Source organism: Apteryx rowi, unplaced genomic scaffold, assembly GCF_003343035.1.
Source record: "Apteryx rowi isolate R43461 unplaced genomic scaffold, aptRow1 scaffold_266, whole genome shotgun sequence".
NCBI lineage: Eukaryota > Metazoa > Chordata > Aves > Apterygiformes > Apterygidae > Apteryx > Apteryx rowi.
In genome coordinates this window covers 208,053-227,593 of record NW_020449041.1, presented here as the reverse complement: position 1 = coordinate 227,593, position 19,541 = coordinate 208,053, and the positions used below count along the sequence as shown (strand labels likewise).

At 40.5% G+C, this 19,541-nt stretch overlaps 2 protein-coding genes across 14 annotated transcripts in view; one reads left to right on the top strand and one right to left on the bottom strand.

Annotated features, from left to right (window-relative positions):
• Positions 1-6,665, top strand: part of SH3BP5 (SH3 domain binding protein 5) — a 50,713-nt gene extending 44,048 nt beyond the window's left edge. For all 4 annotated transcript variants that reach the window (XM_026067990.1, XM_026067992.1, XM_026067993.1 and 1 more), the window contains 3 exons: positions 820-1,039; positions 4,292-4,552; positions 5,230-6,665. In XM_026067990.1, coding sequence (XP_025923775.1) covers positions 820-1,039; positions 4,292-4,552; positions 5,230-5,411 — 663 coding nt within the window. In that variant the 3' untranslated portion in view covers positions 5,412-6,665. The remainder of the gene's footprint in view (positions 1-819; positions 1,040-4,291; positions 4,553-5,229) is intronic.
• A 1,063-nt stretch (positions 6,666-7,728) lies between these two features.
• CAPN7 (calpain 7) overlaps positions 7,729-19,541 on the bottom strand; it is a 35,104-nt gene continuing 23,291 nt past the window's right edge. For 6 of the 10 annotated variants that reach the window (XM_026067982.1, XM_026067984.1, XM_026067985.1 and 3 more), the window contains 7 exons: positions 18,887-19,022; positions 18,281-18,356; positions 15,786-15,931; positions 14,965-15,027; positions 13,203-13,333; positions 11,844-11,936; positions 7,729-11,762 (listed from right to left, as the gene is read on the bottom strand). In XM_026067982.1, coding sequence (XP_025923767.1) covers positions 11,618-11,762; positions 11,844-11,936; positions 13,203-13,333; positions 14,965-15,027; positions 15,786-15,931; positions 18,281-18,356; positions 18,887-19,022 — 790 coding nt within the window. In that variant the 3' untranslated portion in view covers positions 7,729-11,617. The remainder of the gene's footprint in view (positions 11,763-11,843; positions 11,937-13,202; positions 13,334-14,964; positions 15,028-15,785; positions 15,932-18,280; positions 18,357-18,886; positions 19,023-19,541) is intronic. The other 4 variants (XM_026067987.1, XM_026067989.1, XM_026067986.1 and 1 more) reach the window with 1 other exon arrangement.

Below are 19,541 nucleotides of genomic sequence, written 5' to 3'. Positions count from 1 at the left end.
GGCTCCAGGCCAGATGTGGCAGTTGTGTGTGTGATGCTGCACATCAGCTATGGCTGCCCTTCCTCTTGGAGCTGCCAGAGGTGGGAGAGCAAAGTAGCATTAAAAAATTCAAATGCAAGAATCAGTGTGGATTATCCCATACGGTCTTTCTATTTGAGTGACTTTTGTTGCATATGGCCTCTGCCCTGTTACCAGAGCAGCTTTGCTGTATAGGGGGAAAAAACTTGGGAGCCTGGCACCTCTGAGTTCAAGGGTAGTGGTGATGCTTGGTGCTGTAGGTGTATGGGGTGGGTGCAGGGCACAAGTGGGGCGTGTTGTCCTGCGCCCAGAGGCCCCTGGGTTTCAGGAAGGCTCTGGCAGGGGGCTAAGCCAGCTGGGCCTGGCTGAAAGCAGATTCCCGTGCCTTGCCTGGCATGCTAGGTGCATCCTACACCTTTTGTGTGGGCCCTTCCCTGGGCTGCCCAAGATGCAACAGCTCTTTGCAAGCCACAGAAACCCTGGGATGTGCCTTTTCCTTGCCCAGGACCCAGGCTTGGGCTGCCCAGCTGCCCCCAACCCCTGTCTTGCCTGCCCCCGTGGCCGTGCTCAGCAACCTCTGTGCAGGGCTGAACTCCCATCCATCCCGGGCCAAGTGCCAGCACAGAGCTTTTACTGGGATGCTCTTCAACTACAAACCCTCGATCGCCTAGATACCAACACTGGTTGGTGCTAGCTTGCTTATGCAGAGCAAAATCAGTTGAGTGCTTAATGGAAAACTGAATACGGTGCTTCCATGCCGTTCATAATAAAAGCATGTCTAATATCCATCTTCCTTGTTAGCAATTGAAGAAAACGGTGGATGACCTGCAGGCAAAACTGGCCCTGGCAAAGGGAGAGTATAAGACTGCTTTGAAAAACCTGGAGATGATCTCAGATGAGATTCACGAGAGGAGACGGTCCACTGCCATGGGACCACGAGGATGTGGCGTGGGTGCTGAAGGGAGCAATACCTCTGTGGAAGACCTGTCTGCAAGTAAACTGGAGTCAGACACCATCTCAGGTGAGTACAGAGCACTCCCGTGCCAGGGAGTATCCCGTGGGCATCATAAGAGATGTCGAGATGAAGGCTGCTCTGTGTGTGCTGCAGCTTGAAATTAGTTGGCTGTTGTGTGGCTGTGGTTAACTCATTACACTTCCATTTTTTTTACAGGAGTTTATTGTGTTTTTGATAGTCAGCTTTCAAAGGAAAGGGCGATGAGTTGAAGTGCATCAGCTGTTGCCTTAGCATTGCTGCTGAAAGGAATGAAAGGAATAAAATTAATCCACTTAAAAGCATGCTCCTAATTTTTAAGCCAGTGATGCTGCTTTTAGTGACTTTTGGCTGGGGTGGTTGCAGGCTGTAGTAGATCGTTTAGCCAGTTGGGCTGAGGTAGCAGTACTGGTTTGGAAATAGGCCTTTTTGGATCAAGCACATGTACCTGCAGTCCTGGGTCCACGGCAGGGGGACTAATGCTGCAGCTACACTCATGTAGAAACGTGTGACGTTGTGCGTAGAGTGAGTATAAGGATAAGCTCCTTCATGCTGAGGGATCTTTTGTCAATATGTTGACTTGAGCGCAGCAYGTGTACTTCAAACAAGGGAAGCAAAGAAGCCGCAGTATGTTAAGGCTGGGTACTGGGGCTCTGTACAGGACGCATCTTCCTTGGGTGATGGCAGCACCTGAGCGAGCTGCCAGCCTACATAACCAGTGGTACGTGGGGAGTTTGAGTTGCAAAGACTGGAGCAGTCTATGGTGTTATGAATTTACTTCTGTCCTGCTCTGGGAGAAAGAAGATAGATTGAAATTGATTGTGATCCAGACTTTTTTTTTTTCTCCCTGCTGGGCATTTTTCTCCCTTTCTGTTGCAGAAATTATTTGCTCGCAGTCCAGACCCACAAATCCCAGTTCAATTTGTATTTCAGCTCCATTTCCTGCAGGAGAGTCTAGGTCACGATTGCAGGAGTTCGTAATTGCATGATCCCAGTGCCTTCACTCTCCCAGCCATGCCCATGTAGACACCAGCGCTGGGGACCCACAGGCCTGCCTGCAGCATGGCCCAGCTGCGTGGCGGGAGCTGGGGGCAGACCTGCGCTGGCTTTCAGTCCTCTGTAGCGGTATGAGTTTTTGCACCATGTGCTTGAGCCCCTTCGCTATAGTGCGTATGGTGTCTGGGCCAGCTGATCTAATGAGGTTTCAGCATGGCTTATAGCTTGTGACTCCTTGAAGGACCTAGGTTGAGTCCTCTTGAGTTAGGCAGGGTTTGCTGCTTTGGATACCCACAAATTCCCCACCCCCCCCCAACAAGCTGGTGCACAGCAAGCCCCCCAGGAGCCTTGGGCATAACTGAGTTTTCTTACGCTGAAGAAGTTTAGGGGCCCAGTACACAGGGGCAGAAACAGCCAGGCAGGTTTTGCCCTCCTGGCCACTGCTGAGGCTTTAGGCAAGGCCTGGCAGCTGAGCTCATCCCTCTCTTTGGACTGTACAATTCTACATGTGTGGAAGGACTCCAAGCTGTATCATGGCCAGCCCCAGCCCTGGGTTATGGCAGGGCAGGACTAGTAGCCTGCCAGATATAACCAAAGTAGCATGACAAGGTCAAGCTCTCATGCATTGTAACATGAGGGGTTTCCACCAAGGCCTCTTGATTTCTGTCTGTTGGAGTTAAGTAAAACACTTCAGCATTCAGCACAAGGTTTATTTTATTTTATTTTATTTTATTTATTATGCCCTAGCAGATGCTCTTGTATCGTATAGCAAGTTTCGGTGGTAAAGAATAAGCTATAATTTGTGCTTGCTCTAGGCTAGCTGGTGTCAGTGCTCCTCACCAGTTAAAGGACTCCTGCAACTACGAACATCTTTTTTGCTCAACCTTTTTTGCTTTTACCCTCTGCAAGTTATCTGAATTGCTCTCTGTATACTGATAAAATACAGCAAATGAGAAGGGTCATTGTGCAGCTTGGATTTGACATTAAAAACAAAACCACAACAAACTGTCTACAGGCGCAAAATGCCCCAGAGGAGGCATCGGGGAGGTGGATAATGCTGGTTACCCATTTTGTCTTCTGAAACCTTTTAGGTCAGTTCTGCAATGTAGTTCATACAGTAGAAAGAGGCTGAAATCTCTGAAATAACCATGATGGTAGCTGCCTCTCTTTGCCCCCTTCATGTCTGAGTGGTGCACATGAACCCCAGGCTGTGGAGATAACAGAAGAACTACTTTGAAACTTTTCCTTTAAGCCTCTGCTGTACTTTGCTCTTACGCATCTTTCAAGTTGGTTCTGAGCCTCTCTGACAGTAGTAGGAATTGCAAGGAAGCACAATTGAAGAAAATCTCAGGTCATTATAAATGTCTTGCTATTTGTGGGACACCTTCAAACCTGTGCAGTGCCAGCACACGCTTTTGTTGTGCAAAGGCTGATGCACATAAGTAACTTTCTTATCGCAATGGGACTACTTGTGGGCAAAAGTCTTTCGTTCATAGTCCCCATCCTGCAATAAGGCCAGATTGAAAACACTGGTTTTTAATAAAATCTATACCACATGTGTTGCACAAAATGGAACTTGTATTCATGGATTCCTCCTGCTGTTCCTAACAAAGAGCCTCCAGCTTAATCTAGACGGACAGTTTGGACTTGGTTTGCTCTAATTGGAATTCCACAAATGAGTGAACATAAGCAGGGAGAATGATTTTATGTGGCTTAGGGCTTTTTTTTTTTTTTAGTTGTTGTCATTTAGTGATCCTCATCCAAATGAAGATCTTAGGAGTTTATGTTGGATTTTAACTGTAGAAGTGGCAAGGTAAGGTGGAAGTAGTCTGCCCCTGCAGCCACATCTGCTTTCTGATTAGTGCTGTAAATAACCAGGAATCCTTGGTGGGACTGAGATGTTGCTGGCTGAAATAGGCATAGTGGACTAGTCCCTGTCCTAAATTATGTACAGAAGGTGACATATGAGCAAGGCCAGGTGAGCAGGGAGCAGCAGGGAACAGTAAAAAAAACCCAAGAGTGTCTTAGGATAAGGAGTAGTAGCTATTGATTTGGTCTTGCAGGGCATGTCATATTGGGTCTGCTGTTCCTCAAAGCTTCTCTCTGGAAATGGGGCAGAATCAGGCCTTCGTGATCTACTTATGAGGTTAAGGCTTTGCAAGGGGGGCAAACTACTTGAGTGGGATAGCAGTGCATGTACGTACAGAAGATGCAAAACTGAGTTACTGAAATTCCCTGGAAAGGGGAGATAGGTTTGCTAATTGGAGTATTCTTTAAACGTTGCAGTGGCTTCGGAAGTGTTTGAGGATGACAACGGCAGTAGCTTTGTATCTGAAGAAGATTCAGAAACTCAGTCGGTGTCCAGCTTCAGCTCTGGTCCCACGAGCCCCTGCGAGGTGCACGCTCAGTTTCCTCCCGCAACGCGACCTGGAAGCCTGGATCTGCCCAGTCCTGTCTCCCTCTCCGAGTTTGGGGTGGTCTTTCCTGTCCTAGGGCCCCGAAGCGAATGCAGCGGGGCATCATCCCCTGAATGTGAAGCCGAACGAGGTACGCACAGCTGGATACGCCCTGGGCCAATGTTTTTCAGCTTTATAAAGGGAGCAGGAAAACCCTCTCAGCTGCCCTAGGCATATTGCCAGCTTGCCGAGCTCTGACCCACTGGCCGCCTCCTTGGGGAAGGCAGTTCTCGAACGTCCTCATCCCACAGTAATGATGACATTTAAGTTTTTTTTAACTATTCGTCTGCTAGCTGGGGAGGTTCCCCAGTTTTGTCTCAGTGCAGCAACGGGGTTAGAGGTTCCTCAGGAAATAAAGGATCAGTGAGATTCTGATGGTACGTTTATTTTAAGGAAAAGCTCAGTTTAATTGTTTTTTTTTAATCGCTGTCCTGCTTGCTGAAAATCCTGCTTTCCAGAACAAATCAAATAAGGTGCCAGAAGGAACCTCTTAACGCAGTGGCTGTGCAAGCCTTTGCTGACAAATTCAGACTAGAGGATTACCACTGCTCTTGTGTACTCCAGTTTAAGTCTGTTTACATTGTAATTTGCTGATGCAGTGCACAAGATGAGCGCAGCTTGGAAGGCCGACTTTGGTTACTGTACATCATGCTCCTGCTCCTATAATTTTGTACGCTTTGGCAAAGGAAGCTGCAGAGGCACCTGCTTGAACCTTAAGTTGCAGAATGAAACCTGGGTTTAACATTTAGTTTAATCCTTTCTTTGCAGGGGATAGGGCAGAAGGGGCTGAGAACAAGACAAGCGACAGAGTGAACAAGAATAGGAGCAGCAACAGGAGCAGCTCCACTGAGGGGCTGGCTTTGGATAACCAAATGAAGCAGCTCTCCCTTCAGTGCATGAAAATCAAAGAGGGAATATGCGCAGGCAGAAAAGCTGCCCAGATTGGCTGAGTCCTCCTTGTGCCCTGTCCTGATTAATGGGAATATAAATATTTATACATGAACTTCTAAGTGTCTGAAGAACATTGTGCCAATAATACTTGCCAAATCTTAAGCGTTTACTCTAAGAATTTAAAACTGCACTAAGGAGTCTAATTGATGTTGAGGGCTAAAGTTTTTATTCAGTAAATCCTTTGTAGGCCAGACAAATTGTCAAATGTTTAAGCTGTGCTCATATTTCACAGACTTTGTACATTGTTTTGTAGCAGCCTGGCTGAAGCAATAACGAGTAATGTTCCTGTGTAAATTCATGCCAGTAGGGGTCTGAAATCTAAGCCAGACATTTGCAGTGAGCAGTTTGGCTTCAGTTTTGTAGAATGAAATGCTCTTTAGATACAGTGGATCTTTTGAGTGTAAGTAAGTAAGTAAGTGGCATATTCTTTAAACATCTGTATTTGTCTGTATTATGCTGAAACTGTAGAAATATTTTGTATACAGGAAAGCTGTTGCATGTGTGGGTCTAAAAGCCTTCACTCTTCCCTTGGTGCTCACAGAAAGGATAAAGATTAGTCATGCCTTTAAAAACTGGCATACGAAAAAGACAGAAATGGGATGGGAACACTCAGCAGTGATAGGCCCTTTCTAGCCACCTTATGAAGTCTGACTTGGCCTCTAAGGGTGATTCCAGTGACCAAAAAGAGTTGATTGGCCCCTTGCCCTTCCCCTCCCCTGAGAAGTGAAGTATTATTTTTCAGCACTTTAAGTGTTATTGCTCGAAAATGGGAGTCATAGATGTGTTCAGGACAGTTATGATAAGGGAGTCACCCTTAAAATATGCATGAAGAAAAGGAATTGCCAGTGTAGATTGACCATGTGTTCTTACATTTCTCTGTAGGTTGTACTGTGTGGGGTTTTATAATTGTTAAAGGGACTTGAGATTTTAGTATGCCCTAGAGAAAGTGTTCAATAAAACTAGAAAGCAGCTCTTAGGCAGTAGTAGTATCCGGTAATTATGCTAATAAGTGGTAGTAAAAGTCCTAGGACTCTTAAGTTTTGGTGGCTGAGCATTTCTGAAAGCACCATTTTATCTGAAATGTCATTTATATTGTTAATTTGATGGGAATTTTAGTATTGCCCAAAGTATTTTCTATTCTATGTTTTTGCAGTCCTGTTGTATTTTGTCCCTGCCACAGCTTGTGTATCTATTCTCAAAGTTAATGTAAAATTCTTCACACTACAGTAAACATTTTTGTTTTTCACATTTCATTTTGAGTCTGTGCAACCTAAGTGCATCTCATGTGCTAAGTACTGAATCTTCTCCCAAAGCAAGTTTAGTCCTTAAATATCCTCTTTCAGGTGAAGATTGCAGCCCAGCATCACTTAGCTCTGATACTAAAAATCCTTCATAGTATGTTGACAACTGTTACCTCCTTCCAGCTTTCCAAATCCCTGTATCCATGATTGGCTTTGTATCCAGAATTCCATAAAACCAGAGGTTTAGCCAAGTTTTCAAAAATCCCTTAGTATGCAGAAAAGAAGAAGGTTATTCTACATAATAACAAACACCTCTGTGCTTAATACTACTGAAATTTGCTATAAGGGCACACAGAATTGAAGGTAAGGAAACCTGTCTTCAGAAAAATTAGATTCAACATATTATAGCTAGTAAGGTGATATGCATTTACATGCTCCAGTGATCTAAAGGCTGAACTCTTCCCTCAATAGYACTTTTCAGCTCAATAAATGCTTAGGAAAGAAGTATGTGGTTCCAACTTCTGTTGTAACCATAACTTGGGAAAAACTTGGACTGACAGTATTAAATTTGAAATAAAAAGCAGTACAGAAGTGTCGCATTGTATTAATATTTTTACTTAAACTTTTGTAGATAAGCTATGGTCTGTGCTGCATACAGTTAGAGAAATCAACAGATATTTGTGGTTGAATACCTACTTCTGGAGACCTGCCAGCCCACCTCTACACTTTTTTTTTTTCCCTTTAAAAACCTCTCTTGCTATCAAATTCTCTTTCATAGTTCCAGTTCTGACGAGAAACCCAAGCACCCTGCACTTGTGCAATGATTAATTAAGTTCTGCAGGATACAAAAGCAGAACTGTATGTGCTGCCTTGCAAACGCCCCGGTTCTGAGTTCAGCTCCCAGGAGGGTAAAACCATTGATCAGAAGTAGGAAAGGGTGTGGAAACCAAGGTACCTACCTTACCAATCTTGCAGAAGCACATAAAAGAATTTGTTACAGACTTCTTCCCTTGGCCAACCCAGCACTTAGCAGGTAAATTACACTTGGGCAAGCAAACAGGCAGAACTACATGTCTAATAAATTAAAGGAAAACTCATTTTATTTTGAACTTCCATAAAAGCCATAATGATAAATATAACAAACTTAAATGAACTTACATCACTTTGGAATATTGGAAAATGAGTAAGCTCTTTCCAGTTACTTTTCTGTTAGAATTCTTACATGTAACATGATGGTAGCTACCTTCATGGGTATAAAAATAAGCCTCTGATGTATTAAAGTGTATGTATGTGATCACTTCAGTTGTCCTGAAGTGAGAATGTACTATAAAGCAAATGTTAATCCAGGAATTCTACTACTCTTTGGTATTATCACACCATTTAAATGTCCTTTTTTGACTAAACAACGAACACTGCTACTATATGTACACAAACTTAATTTGAAATAACTGGCTGTTCAGACACCTTATGGCATGGTCAGGTGCAGAATCGCTGTACAAAATAGGTACAGGAACTTGCATTGGAGAACTAGGACTGAATCTTAGGATCATGGGGCAGATGGGATAGAAGCTGTTGATACTATTCATCCACATACTAACTCTCAGCAAGTCTTTGAGAACTGATGGATTGGATTAACTAAGGACTAACCCCATGCCTTCCTAACAAAACAAAAAAACTGCAGGGGCAATCTTACCCTGAGCTATAGAACAGCAGCATATGGTGTCCTGCATGGAGCTTTAAGGTAGGGTTAAAAAAAAAAAACACAGAAAAGGTTTGCAGTGCATAAATAAGGAGAATGTCAAAACTTCTGAAGAGGATATCTCCAGTTATCCCTCAGCACCAGTGATGCAGAGAAATGCAAAAATCCTTTCTTTGTAGTAGTCTTCCCTTAGTTAAGCAAAGAAATTGTAAATCCTCTTAAAGCCCCTGTAGCAGCTGGCTTTCATTTTGTCATTTATCCCCACCATTCTGCAGCTTAGATAGATGGTCAGAACTGTACAGAGGGTGACAAACAACAACTGAAGGGTGCAGTGTGCTTGCTGGTATATTCTGAGCGGCTTTGTATTTGAATTTTTAAAAGCTTGAATTGCACAGTTAGTTACAGGCAGAGAAGACTTAAGGCTTAAGAGTTACAGTCATCTAACTGGAAGCATGGTTATGTGACTTTGTAACAACCATCTGATCTCTTATTGTCCAGCTATTTCAATTTTTTTGCACACACACGCCTTATTCCTTTGTAAAAGTCTTGCTATGCAACATTTCAGGGCTTAATGCAGCATGTACTATTCTCTTGTCTTATGGATCAAAATCACTAAATGGTATAGGGCAAAGAAAAGCTCAACCTACACACTGGGTTGAGTGTATTGTAATTTAAGGGTCAGTTCACCCTCCAGTAATTTTTCTGGATTTGTGAAAAAATGATAGCAGTAGATATTTAGACAGAAAACAGTAAATTAAAACATAACTGCATATGTGAAAAAATTTTTTGTAAGAAAAATAGGCAAGAAAATTGTTTCAAAATTATTTTGTCACAGTCAGAAACTGCAGAGACTAGAATTTATAATAATATTTCCTATTCCTTTGTGCCTGAGTGTTCTCATTCCTATATATGCAGGGAAATGTGCAACAGTGGTTTTCTACCGGATTAGCTAGGCTGCAATATTTGATTAAGACTTGCTTTATAAAGGACATCATTGATCCTGAACTTAAATCCTTTACAGTTATGGGGATGATCCCAATTCACTGACTGTACTGTGTAAGAAGTGTTATTGTATCCTTGTGGAAACAGCCCTTCTCTGGCATTAGGAAAGCAAGTACATTCCTTGCTTTTCATTTCTTCTGCAAACAATACAGTATGTACTAAAAATACACTTGTGGTACAGTATGGAAGCTAAGTTTCATGCTTGTTTCATCTTCAAGTTAAATTACCAGCATAAGTTTTGGTACTTGGTTGTGTCCAACCATCTAAAAAAAAAAAAATAACTTACTGCAGAGTAGAAACTAACTACAGAACAACAGCTTTTACTATAGACAAGTCTTACTAGCTCAATCTCAAACAGCAGAGGATGTGCAAGTACTTTGTTTTGAAAGCTGGCAGTGGTTGGCATCTGCCTTTTGTACTGTCAAAATACATGCAGTTTAGATGACATAACTACCTCTGTAACTAACTTTGCAGGTGTAAGATTGTATTGCCACTGGTTCAGCCTGAGCTAAAAACTTAACACACATTTATAGGAAAAGTGTTGTGAAGCAAATGAAACTAATTTTGTAGGAGAGAACAGTCCTTGAGGCAACTGACTCTACTTCCCGGCAAGCCTGCGCCCGTGCTGTTCCTGCGTTGCTTTGTTCCAACAATAATCAGAAACTTTCCTGTATAGAAGGTAAGTTGCACTGTGACAAACTTGTCCTGAACTTCCTAATCGAGATGGTCTTTGAGAGAACTACAGTCAAAAAAAGCACGCGTTTTCAATGTTCTTTTCAAGTTAGGCATTTGTCAAGCAGTTGCCTAATGAAGGAGATGTTGAAACAAAAGGGATCTTGTACTTTTGAGATGGGGCAGTAGCAGACTTCTATAGGAATAATTTTAGCACGCAACTTTCTAGTGCTCCTGTAGCATGTGCTCACTTCCCTAATTTCCAAATGGCACTTGTGCTCCAAAAATAAATTTAAACTACCTTTTTTTTCCTTGGGGAACTGCCAAACAAACTTGAATGACAAAGAACATCTTGCGGCTGTTTTAAAAACACCCTCTCTCCCAAACTGTCAGATACTGTGAAGTTACATGTCTGCCATTTGGTTGTTCAAAAACAAAAAATGTAGAAGAAAATGTAAATGTAATGTAATATAAAAGAAAAGGGTACCTTTTAAAAGAGATGGTCATGTGTCACTGGATTAGCAAGCACAGTACTTGCAGGTSTAGTTTATAGGGGAAGAGTTTTAGGCGATCCTTCCTATACAGGCTTAGCACTTACAAAAATGACAGGGATAAAATATTTCTTTGCTAGGACACTGATGGTGGTTAGTTCACTAACTCTTAGCATCAACAAATGAAACTAGTTCAGTAGACAGAGAATCTTATAGTGCACCTTTGGATGAAAGCCTTTCACACCTGCTCTGTGTGCTGGCGTATTATCCTGCCTGTGTTGTACTGCTGGTTAACTCTCCCTGATTTTAATGCTGATCTGTATCAACATACTTAAAGCTAGCAGGACAAAAGAGCTATAGAGTGCCTTGTGCTGTAAGATTATTATGTGTTCAAATAATATAGGCATGAAATAACAGCTCTGAAACTACCTGTAATATGAGTGAAGCCAACAATTTTCTCTTAAAAATAGCTAAAGCTGGAACACTCCCCAAGTCCTCACATATGTACATAGCAGTAAAGCAAGAGGAGCCTATTATAGATAAGCTGAAGATGTTAGTGGCAGTCTGAAATACTACATGCTCAGCAATGGTAAAGTCACCATTTAAATGTGAGAACTGCTTCAATTCTGAAAACATTCAGGGGAGCAGCACAAATAGGTTTTTCTACTTTTTGGTCCTGAAACTGAATAAGCGCAATACACAAGAATACTTTTTTCTTACAGGTTTACTTTTAAGAATAAAATCTTAAACCCATATACCCTGTAGTTGAGGAGAAGAAAATTCCAATGTTAGTTTTTCTCTTAACTCACCAGGTTTTGATTTGAAGCGTGAAAAATTTGAATAAAGTAAGTCTTACTTGTTCATTTGAACATAAGCATTTTAGCATGTTCACAAACCTGTTGAACAGTGCTCACTCTAATACCGGAACAGCAAAAACCACAGGTAACTGTCTACTGCAATTAATTGACAAGTTGGTGGCTCCATGCTGTTGGCTATTACTTAGAGTGCAATTTTCTTTTAGGCATGTGGAGTCACCTGTTCTCAGGCTGTAACATAGATCTTAACTACCTCCTTAAACGGTAATGCACAGGTCTGTCTCCTCACTGAAGCTGTGATACTTTAAGAGGGGTAGCACTGTTAAAATCTAAGAAAAAGGGACCCTCTTGTTGAGGCAGGAAGGTGGTGGGGATGATGTTGTAAACTCCAGCAAGTATGTTCTCCACTTCCAAGTAGCAAAATCCACACCTACAATAAAAGAAACCACTGGTTAATTAAGATCTGAAATAATGAAATCTTAGAGGTCAGAAACAGTAAGTGAGCTATTACCTGTAGTCACCACTATTCTTTTTCTGAAAGCCAGAGGAACCAGGATCTCCTACTGTTGAGACCATGACAAGTTCAAAACCAACGCTGTATTGCCTACAAGTAAAGTGACAGGCTGTTACTTTAGTTATTTGGGTGGTCAGGATTATCATGAAGAGAGCGATTTATTAGAAGCTATGGAGTAGAACTGGAACGGATCTGAAAATTCTGTCACATTAGTGACAGAAATGCTAGTCAATCTTACTATGATATGAATACAGACTTTGGAGGAAGACTTAACATATTTCAGATTTTTAACTATATTACATGGGAATTCCCTGCTAGTTTTCTTCCTCTGCACCTAAGCATACCTCAAGTGGTTCAGCTAGTGGTGACATGTGCCAAATGGCAGAACACGGGGTGTGATCTGATCACTATCAGTGTTGGTGACCTCAGCAGAATTTCTCACATTGCACTATAAAACTTAAGAAAATTTTTCTATTAATTCTTAATATATGTAGCAGTCAGGCACCCTTGCCCCTGTCATTCAAGCAAATAAGAGCTCAAAATGCAGGAAATAAATACATACGAAAGAAATAGTGGAGCAGCAGAGCCACACCTTCATGAAAGTGCCTTTACTCATCCTCATTTCATGAGGAGAGGAGCTCTGTCAAAGAGGGGAGAGGATGGATAGAAGTGCTGCCATTTTGGGGGGCCTGTAATACAGCTTTACAAAAAGCAAGAAAAAGCCCAAAACCCAAACCAACAAAAAACCAAAAGAAAATCCCCCCACTTGACTGCATGTCAGGAGATGTTGCTATTCAGAGACTCTGTACACTGTTATTCTGAGGTAGGAATTTTGCAGGAGTTTGACCTGTATAGGATCCATGGAAGAAATCTCAGTAGTGGAGCTACCAGTTGTGAGAAAACACTTTCTCATGTCCTTTATGAGGTATCTTTAAGCACACTGAAACACTGTTTTGTGTGCAAAATCACATGAATGGGACTTTGAGAACTGTAAGCCTTAAGCTTAAGTTATATCTATTTTATATTCTGCTTTCTAAGTTTCCCCTCCAAAACTCAATCTTCCTGAGCCCTTTTTATAGCTGGGATGTAGTGGTTAATACAGATATGCTCTATGATAGTAACAGCTGTGTGTCCTTGAACTATGAATATTCCTTGCAATTCAGGGGAGAAACTTTCAAAATAAAAGATACTCCATAGGGCTCTGACATCCAATTCTTCCTTCTGGTCTACCAATGGCAGAGTAAATGGCACTTGAGGATTTTCAAGGAGCTTCCTACCATCTCCTTGGAGGATACTAACAAAATTTATCCTTAGCACGTAATACCCTGTGTTGATGCATGCTTATTCTCTACAAACCTTGGTCCTCGCAGTTCAATTAGTAACGGCCCACTCTTGTCCAGCTGAAACTGATAAATGGGATTGTTTTTGTAGCTGTCTCTGAAATTTCCACATCCTCCAGCGCTGTGACCTTTCCATTGCCCATTAACCTAAAAGAAAAGTACAGAAAGCATTTTATACACTGAAGAAGATTTATATTGCTTATATGCACAGACAAAACAAGATTAGGCTCCTCTCACTTTAGTAATCCCTCCCAATTTTTAAGTGTGAGGTCAGAATGTTTAAGTATTCAGAAAGTTTCACTACAGTCTTACACCTACCTAGATCAAGGCCTTAGATCCTTTTTTAAAGTGAGAAATATAGATGCATTCAGTACATTTATATGTTTCTGACCATGAGAAATTACATGCAAGAAAGGACCTATATTACCATCTATTCCATGCCTACTGGACTACGCAGTTTTTTTTGTTCAAAGAGTGTTCTGTTGTGATGAATGAGAAACAACAGCAGTGCAGGGAGCACAATACTGGTGTTGTAACCCTTGCTTTTGCAAACACTTCTTCCAGCACTGTTCAGTCACCTGTACGCACGCTAAGAACCAGCATTCCAGGCACAACAAAGATATCCATAAGGACAGGTTCCAACAGGACAAATAAATACAAGAGAAAGAATGCTGCTCAGACTTTGTAAAACAGGCCATCTGTTTGCAAGTTCTTCCTGCTAGTCATTAAAATGAAAGGTTAGACTTGTATAACATGCCAGTCATTCACACAAAATTCTAGCCGAGATACACTCCTCATACATTACTTCCCCCGCCACCTCCCATAGCAGACCAGCAGTGAGCAGAAATTTTTTCAGGGAATTAATTTCTTTACTCAGTGTTCAAAACCCTCAAAGATGACAAGTTTGGAAGCAAGCTGCACTACCCTGTGAGCTCTTGGCTATATTTACACTTCAGTTGAAGGTATAACTGCAGCTCATGTAGATAGCTGAAATACTAATAGCAGCTGGCCCCAAAACTGCCTGGGCCTCTGACTAAATTTCAGGCAAGTTTCTTGCCCTTGCCCCTGTTGCTGTACTCTCAAGGGGCATTTCTACATGAAATGAACCATGGAAATGTTGCCATGATACTATTTGACGGTATGAGTGCTTTGCCCAGTAACAACAGTCCATTGAGATGTCTTATACAAAATGTATGGCAGTAACATAATATGTTACTGCCAATCTAAGTGTTTGTCACAGTCTTGGTACTGGTGCCCCATAATATCAAGAATTTTCCCAAGAAAATCATGCATGTGTCTCAAGAGAAAATGAGCAATACTTGCAGGGTCTTTACTCTGCAGTTGTAGTGGCACAATCTGATCTTTGCAGAGTAGTTGCGTATTATGGCACAGGTTGTTACTCTAAAGGCCAGTCTATTCTCCAAAGGCTTTATGGTGTATCTGCATTGATACAGTTCTACCAATACCCTTTGCAGTGAAGATGAAGTTTACATACCAAATAGGATTCTTATGCCAATAAAAGTTAAGCCACCATCCTGAACAGAGTCAGCCAGCCCAAGAACTTTTATGTTGGTATGAATTAGGCTGGGCCTTATGCTAATTATGCTCAGATTGAGCATTCATTAAATTTGTTAGGCTTCATTTGCTGGAAGATGATCTAACCTGACATTTTTAGGCATTAGTATAAAAATATATTTAACAAGCTTGTACATCTCAAATCTGGAAAAGCCAAAACAGAATTATTATCCAGTGACCCATAAAAGAAAATGTTTCTTTACCCGTTTAGAAACTGTGTAAGGTGTAGGGATCTTGGAAAAGGTAAACTTGCACAAGGAATATACCTGTGTTGTAAAAAAAAAGAAGCTGGTCACACATTCATCTTGCCCTTTTCATATGAAAACATGAAAAGTTAAACCTCTCCCCCCTTAAAACAAACCAACAAACAAAAAAACCAAACAGCATTGCATACACATCATTTTTAGAAACTTGCTCATTACATGCCCAAAACATCACCACAAAGGAAATGAGACTCTAAACTTGGTCTCCAAACACCTCTTTCCTTCTTACCCATCCTTTACCAGATGGCATCTTTGGTAAGGACATCTAAGATGGCATCGGGGGAGGAGAAGGAAGTGGTGGCTGATCAAAGTAGGTGGAGAAAAAATTCACCCTTGGAGTTGAGTATAAAAGATAGTAACTTAGAGAAATCAGAAAACTTTAAATCTAAATTGAGATCTAAAATAGGCTAACATTGTATACACAGAGAGCCAATGCTTTGCCTGTATGCAGACACCAAATTTTTATTCCAGGAAATAGAARTATTTTTCAGCAGATCAGTTGTTTACAATTTTACGTCACACCTGTGTTGCAAAGTAGGGAAGATTAAAATTTCATTACTAAAAACATGGGCAYTATGTTGTCCTAACTATAATTGAGAACATTATTAAGCACTTCATCAGCATTTCTGCTGCATCACTTCCTTCCTCCCCAAAATAACAATAGCAATGCAAAAGTATACTTATTCATCAAATTTACAAGGAAAGGTCATTTTCTCTTTAGTATAATTGTTTAAATGCATTATGAAATCAACAGTACATACCCTGATGGTGTAATGGATAGTGTTTTGTTTCTCATACTGGGACACCACTAAGGTAAACGTATGGGACCCTGGAGAGGTCAGCTTTATCTTGGTCAGATAATGGGGACTGTTGATCCGAATACCATCAATATATGGAGGAGGATCAGCTGAAAAAGAAAAGGATGAACACTTTTCCTCATCAAAAAATCCCCTGGCTCAGTAAATTCCTTAGTCATTTTATATCAGTGAATTTTGCCAGAAAAGTCAGATTGTTGATAYTAAGGTTAGACTATAACCAGACTTGAGTGCTTCAGAAAGAATAGAGCATTAAAGATTTGCTCATAAAAAGGATCAAAAATCTTAAGAGCAACTATCATTTTCAGGAAAGGTACCTCACGCATCAAAGGATGAAAAAATCTGCACTAGAAAATACAGCTAAAATCCTATGTCTTGCAAGAACAGCTTATCCATCTCCCACCAATATCTCTATTCTAAGGAGACCTACTGTGATTCTTTAAATAAAATGTAAGGAAAAAGATAAGGAATCTTTGAGCACTCCTTAAAATTCTCCTGACAAGGAGTCTGTTACAGATACCCCTTCTCCACTGGCAAGACAGTTCAAGAATGCAGACTGCTAAAATCTTTGGCCACTTGGTAAAAACAACTTTAAAACATGTTAGTTTATTTAATCATCATCCACTCTCCCTAACACACACACACACACACACACACACACACACACACACACAAAGTCAAAATCCCTGTGATCATGACTCAGATGTAGTTGCATCCCAGTACCAGTGCAAATGCACTATTTATTATAAATATCCTAAATATTTGCTTTCACAATGATACTATGTAATTTGTTATTTGGCCTCTAATTGGTTCTTTCCAGACTTTTGATTTCAGTGAAGCAGGAACAAGCCTAGCCAATTACTTTGGTAGAGCCAGGATCAGGCCCTTTATGTTCTCCACAAGAAGAGAAGGATTAATATAAAACAATGAGAAGTTTAGGAATGGGAAATTCCAGTCTCAGTGCCAAAGGATTAAACAGCTTTGTTCTGATCTCGTTTTAACAGATAGTGAAAATAATATTGTAGCTTGACAAATCTATTTCCATGGATAAAGGTTTTAAACAAGTTTGAGTTGGTGGGATTAAAAGTTTATAAAAGAGTTTGGGTAGCAAGACAAAACACGAGTCATCCAGTTCTTGTTAACAGTCTTGCTGAAAGACTGTCTTTCAACCACAAATGAAACAGTTCCCTCCGCTGTACAATTTGTTTGGTTTGCTCACTTAAGAATGTTTTCAATAAAAACAAACATGTAAAAATAAGCACTGCTGTAGTACTAGTAACATCAGAAGCATGTCTTGGGCAGCAAGGAGAAGCAGTTGCTTTAGCAAGACTTTGCAAAAATAGACAGTGATTTACTCAGGTCTCAAAGGATGTTTTCTGCAGAAAGACAGCTTGGATTCTAATGGAATTTTTTTGCAGAGTTCACCGAACAAGACAACAGATGAACAACTCAGCCCTCACCAGCCGTTCCCATAGAAATATCTCGAATTCCACTCTCTGTTCAAAATAACTTTAAAAGGTACCCTCTAGTCTCTGACTGCTGTAGAAGGAGCTACCTTAAAAATTCAAGCACAGCACTAAAGAGGCTCCCTATTGGCAAAAGCAATAGGCCAAATCCTGCCTTTCCCAGGATGCATCTTCACTGGATGAATCCAAGGAATATTTGCCACACCGAGACCTCTAACTTGATCTAAAAACCAAATAAGATATTGGTAGTTCTATGTTTAAGTTGCAGTCTGAACTGTCCATTCAAGCTGGGCCTTACATCTATTTCCTAAGGTAAGACAAAAGCAACCTATGTCTCAGACCTGCTACCTGTCTTGAGATAAAACTTATGTAGCTTTTTTGCAGCTAAAACAAAGCTCCAAAAACCAACCCTCTTCTCAAGGCAAGTAGAATCTGACCTGTAATGACCAACAACCTCGCTTTAATAAAAGTTGGGCATCTCAATATTTTTCTTAAGCATTCCGTGCCTGAAGTTGAACACTTAAACACATTTCAAAGTAAATATTTCTTTCATGAGCTTGCATGATTACATTGATTATTTTCATCTACTGGAAGCTGCAAACCTTTAAGTAATTCCACAAATGTGGGGGATAATTGTTATTTGCTAATTAGAAGCACTATGTTACTTCCAAGTATCAACTATTGCCACTGCAAAAGAAACAGAACAACGCAGAAAATACTGTGCCAAAATAAGTGTCAGCAGGGCTACACAGATCTCTAAGCAGGGTTAAACCCTTCTATCTCTGCCGTGTACAGCTGCGCTTATTGCTTCAGCGTAGATTGTTCAAGGTGGTCAAAGAGGGCCAAATGACCATTTCAGAAGATTGTTCCTCTAAGAATGAGGACTCCCGTTTTAAAGCAACGCATGCCTCTTCTTCCCCACAAGTCTTCATTCATTTCTAAGCATCATCTTCCTGGCAATTAAGATGCACTAACCTGGATAGTAAACTTTTTTGCCATCAGTCTTGTATACAACCATTGTAATGAATTCCCGATTGTGTGCAAAGTCATCCTATAAAAAAAATGAATTAAGAAGAGTTATACACTTCTGTGGAATGTAACTAATGTATGATCAGAATCAAGTACATGTTCTATCATCCCCTTTTGACCGCCACATGGTATGATCTGGTATTTTTATTTATTGAGATACCTAATTTAATTCTTTAAAAAATGTCTGAAATAACTAGATTGCAACTAATTTCACTGAAAAGAGTTCAGGCCTCTGGACGGAGAGTTACTTCAGTACCATAACAAGCTTTATTTATTTATTTATTTTTAAACATAATGAACAGGTAGAAGCTGCAAGAGCCACATTCTACACATTCATGCACTATGAGTGGAATATAATGACCTCAGTCAATTTTTACTCTGGGTCTATTTCAACAAACTTGTAATCAGGTATTTGTACCTGCTGAATTTAAAAGAAATACAGGAAAATAGTAGTAGTAATATTCTAATAATATAGAGAGCTATATAGAAAGATTTACAGAAGATATTATAGAACTCATAATACAGAAAAAAATAAGAAAAAGAACATGGCACCTTATCAGTGATATGTCTGCTAAGCAGAACCCAGACTGCAGCACCACCTTGTGGACACTGGACCTCTAGCTTGTACTGAGGATTATTAGCCAGGCTGTAGGCATCCTTCACTGGACCTTGTTTTGCATCCCAAGTACTAGAAGTAATACAGATACTTTATTAGATGAGTAAGACATTATATTTGGAGTTAGATTTCAAAACATAAATTATAGGGAGCTATTTAACATCAGTAACAAAGTTATTGAAGGCTAATTTTCTCCTGTAATCTGCAACAGTGGCTACATAATACAGCAGTATAAGAAACATCTTACAATTCTGTTTTATAAATGACTTTGCTACCATACAAGTGTGATGATCAGAAATGCTAAATACAAACAGCCTGACTGTTTGGTACAGTGATTGCAGCTACACAAAGCACAGCAAAAGCTGAACAACTCAAAGAGCCTGGGGCTAGCCAGTTATTGTCATGATTGCACATGCCAAATTTAATATGAAGGGAAAATACCCTATGCTTTTGTAACTGTAGGACTCCATATATAAGCTATGGTTAGTTCCAAAATCTAACCAAATTGTTTCCTCCAGTTCTTTATTCAGAGGATTTTTATTTAAAATTTAGTTTGTTTCATGTTTGGAAGGCTGCCTACATGAAGTGCTG